At 44.8% G+C, this 4,054-nt stretch overlaps 1 protein-coding gene across 1 annotated transcript in view; it reads right to left on the bottom strand.

Moving 5' to 3' along the window:
• Nucleotides 1–4,054, bottom strand: part of GPATCH1 (G-patch domain containing 1) — a 36,783-nt gene that overhangs the window by 1,585 nt on the left and 31,144 nt on the right. Inside the window, exons 18-19 of the mRNA XM_018570745.1 lie at nucleotides 3,773–3,891; nucleotides 3,420–3,565 (exon numbers count right to left, since the gene is read on the bottom strand). Of these exons, the coding sequence (XP_018426247.1) occupies nucleotides 3,420–3,565; nucleotides 3,773–3,891 (265 nt within the window). The remainder of the gene's footprint in view (nucleotides 1–3,419; nucleotides 3,566–3,772; nucleotides 3,892–4,054) is intronic.

The following is a 4,054-nucleotide window of genomic DNA, read 5'->3' as shown; positions in this document are numbered from 1 at the left end:
TTTGAAGGAAAAAAAAAAAAAAAAGAGTTCTATAACTCAAGCTTCAATCTACTCTTCCAAGTGAAAGTCAGGGTAGTGACTCCGCCCCCCTCTCCATCTGCCTGCCAGACAGCTGTGTGTGAGATTTCAATCAGAGAGAGACAGCCTGAAAACAGTTTTGCACTGTGCTGTGTCTTTAGTAAACCCCACATAGTGTTATGTGAATCCTGGATAATGGGCGGATTGAAGATGCGATTGTAAAATAACAAATAAATGAAAAAAAGCTTAAAAAGCATATTAAAAATAATAAAAACTAAAAAACAAATGCCGGGCATTTTAAAAATGAACCCTTGCAGTGAGGCTACCCCTGCTCTGTAAGGGTTAAGTGCTTGTTGTGGTCTAGGGACTAAAATCTAAAAGATATACTTCCTAATCCTCAGTCCCACCTTGGTGCTAGACCGGTCCCCACATCCTCTTCTTCCCCGGGCTATGTACAGCTGACGTCCTCATGTCTAATGCAAGTCTGAAGGACATTCCACTGCTCGAGTGAAGTGGAAGAAAGGTGAGTGGGCACCACCGAGGATCAGGCGAGTGTATCTTAGACCCTAGTCCAAATCGAGCACCTCATTTTTAAAACACCCGGAGTTCTTCTTTTAAAAATATAAAAGTGCAATTTGAGCTTTAAATAAATAAAATAGCTATTTAACTCCATTCTGGTGCTGTTACCCACAGCAACTCCTCCCTGAGGTCCACAGTTCCTGTGAGCCCGGGCATCACAGACAGACCCACTGGGGACACAGTAGAATGAGCACACGTCACTGAGGACCACATGTCACAGCAGGAGGCCGGAATAGGAAGAGCATCCTGCAGGTTATGTGACCGCTGGGGACAGTGCGGTGCTCTAAAGAAAGTCGGTATTCCACCAAGGGGTAGCTCACCCCGAAGTTGGGCTTTAAACCCCCCCATGACTATCACATTTTAGCTTTTCTTAAAGTGAAATCTAATCAATAGTTAAATTTACTTTACTCCTTCCCCATTGCTGTCCTTTCGGACCAGTAACTAAGTAGAAGCAATGAAGCGCCACGGACTGTCAATCCTTAGTGGGAAATCCTCTTAGGCATACTGCAGGACGCTACCCCAAAGAAGCCGGGAAAGCTGAGAATCTAGGAAATAAGCACAAGAGGGGCGCCTTTCCTGGTGCAGATCAATGTTATTTCAGTAGATATAAGTGAAAAAAACGAATAGTACTCACAAAACATAAGAATCACACAGCCATGGGATAAGAGCTGACAGGCAGTAAGATGTCCACTAGGCGATACCAATGTGTAGTGACGTTAACGCGTTTCCGGGGGGCGCCCATCTTGTGCTTATTTCCTGTCCTGAGGGCTATAACCACCTTGCAAATTTTTGGCTGACCTCCATGAGCAGATTTTCACACACTACCTACTGTATGTCTCTGCCCGTCCAACAAGGCCATAATTAAGCAATGGTCGTCATCTCATACAATCTATAAGAATCAATCTAAAGGGGGCAGGACACCAACACTTGGCTTGGAAACATGATTTTCAGCCTTTAAAGAGCATGCCCTCTAAGAGCCTATGGCGTTCCACTTACCTCTTCAGAAGCTCCCTGGGTGTAATCTTGTCTGCTTCCTCCGCGTCACTGAGATCCGCGCTGCTATCTTCAGAGTCTGTGCCGTTGACGTTTTCTTTTTTATTTTTATGTTTATTTTTGTGCTTTTGCTTCTTGTGCTTTTTCTTCTGTATTAGACACAGGAAACAAACCATAAATAATCAGTGTGGCGATACCTGGAGCTGAAGTCTCGTTAAAAAAAAAGCAAAGACAGCATTATCTTTGTGGACTGAGAAGCCGGCCCATAGTAGGTTGCTTCTTCATTGACAGGTTTGGACCACCAATGACATTGTCCACACGAGACCTTCGGATTTCTCTGCCAGACAGCTGTGTGTGAGATTTCAATCAGAGAGAGACAGCCTGAAAACAGTTTTGCACTGTGCTGTGTCTTTAGTAAACCCCACATAGTGTTATGTGAATCCTGGATAATGGGCGGATTGAAGATGCGATTGTAAAATAACAAATAAATGAAAAAAAGCTTAAAAAGCATATTAAAAATAATAAAAACTAAAAAACAAATGCCGGGCATTTTAAAAATGAACCCTTGCAGTGAGGCTACCCCTGCTCTGTAAGGGTTAAGTGCTTGTTGTGGTCTAGGGACTAAAATCTAAAAGATATACTTCCTAATCCTCAGTCCCACCTTGGTGCTAGACCGGTCCCCACATCCTCTTCTTCCCCGGGCTATGTACAGCTGACGTCCTCATGTCTAATGCAAGTCTGAAGGACATTCCACTGCTCGAGTGAAGTGGAAGAAAGGTGAGTGGGCACCACCGAGGATCAGGCGAGTGTATCTTAGACCCTAGTCCAAATCGAGCACCTCATTTTTAAAACACCCGGAGTTCTTCTTTTAAAAATATAAAAGTGCAATTTGAGCTTTAAATAAATAAAATAGCTATTTAACTCCATTCTGGTGCTGTTACCCACAGCAACTCCTCCCTGAGGTCCACAGTTCCTGTGAGCCCGGGCATCACAGACAGACCCACTGGGGACACAGTAGAATGAGCACACGTCACTGAGGACCACATGTCACAGCAGGAGGCCGGAATAGGAAGAGCATCCTGCAGGTTATGTGACCGCTGGGGACAGTGCGGTGCTCTAAAGAAAGTCGGTATTCCACCAAGGGGTAGCTCACCCCGAAGTTGGGCTTTAAACCCCCCCATGACTATCACATTTTAGCTTTTCTTAAAGTGAAATCTAATCAATAGTTAAATTTACTTTACTCCTTCCCCATTGCTGTCCTTTCGGACCAGTAACTAAGTAGAAGCAATGAAGCGCCACGGACTGTCAATCCTTAGTGGGAAATCCTCTTAGGCATACTGCAGGACGCTACCCCAAAGAAGCCGGGAAAGCTGAGAATCTAGGAAATAAGCACAAGAGGGGCGCCTTTCCTGGTGCAGATCAATGTTATTTCAGTAGATATAAGTGAAAAAAACGAATAGTACTCACAAAACATAAGAATCACACAGCCATGGGATAAGAGCTGACAGGCAGTAAGATGTCCACTAGGCGATACCAATGTGTAGTGACGTTAACGCGTTTCCGGGGGGCGCCCATCTTGTGCTTATTTCCTGTCCTGAGGGCTATAACCACCTTGCAAATTTTTGGCTGACCTCCATGAGCAGATTTTCACACACTACCTACTGTATGTCTCTGCCCGTCCAACAAGGCCATAATTAAGCAATGGTCGTCATCTCATACAATCTATAAGAATCAATCTAAAGGGGGCAGGACACCAACACTTGGCTTGGAAACATGATTTTCAGCCTTTAAAGAGCATGCCCTCTAAGAGCCTATGGCGTTCCACTTACCTCTTCAGAAGCTCCCTGGGTGTAATCTTGTCTGCTTCCTCCGCGTCACTGAGATCCGCGCTGCTATCTTCAGAGTCTGTGCCGTTGACGTTTTCTTTTTTATTTTTATGTTTATTTTTGTGCTTTTGCTTCTTGTGCTTTTTCTTCTGTATTAGACACAGGAAACAAACCATAAATAATCAGTGTGGCGATACCTGGAGCTGAAGTCTCGTTAAAAAAAAAGCAAAGACAGCATTATCTTTGTGGACTGAGAAGCCGGCCCATAGTAGGTTGCTTCTTCATTGACAGGTTTGGACCACCAATGACATTGTCCACACGAGACCTTCGGATTTCATCACCCGGACCCGCCTCACCTTCTCCTTCTTGCGTTTGTGCTCCTTCTTCGCTTTGTGTTTGTCTTTATGTCTCTTCTGCTTCTTGGAAGGGTCATCCCGGCTCAGCGAGGGAGAGTCGCTCGAAGTTCGGAGAGTGCCTGCGGTGAAAGAAAAACAGGAACGTGGTCTCGTATGATCAGAATTAATCGGTTAGGTCACAGACCATAAAACTGGGCTCCTCATTGAACTTTTAAACATGGACTTCAGGATGAGCTCAATTTTTTGTATAAAACTCCCCCCCCCCCCCCTCCCGTCTCTGAG

Source organism: Nanorana parkeri, unplaced genomic scaffold, assembly GCF_000935625.1.
Source record: "Nanorana parkeri isolate BGI_ZX_2015 unplaced genomic scaffold, ASM93562v1 scaffold1590, whole genome shotgun sequence".
NCBI lineage: Eukaryota > Metazoa > Chordata > Amphibia > Anura > Dicroglossidae > Nanorana > Nanorana parkeri.
The sequence above is the reverse complement of the archived record's forward strand: the minus strand, read 5'-3'. Positions and strand labels throughout refer to the sequence as shown.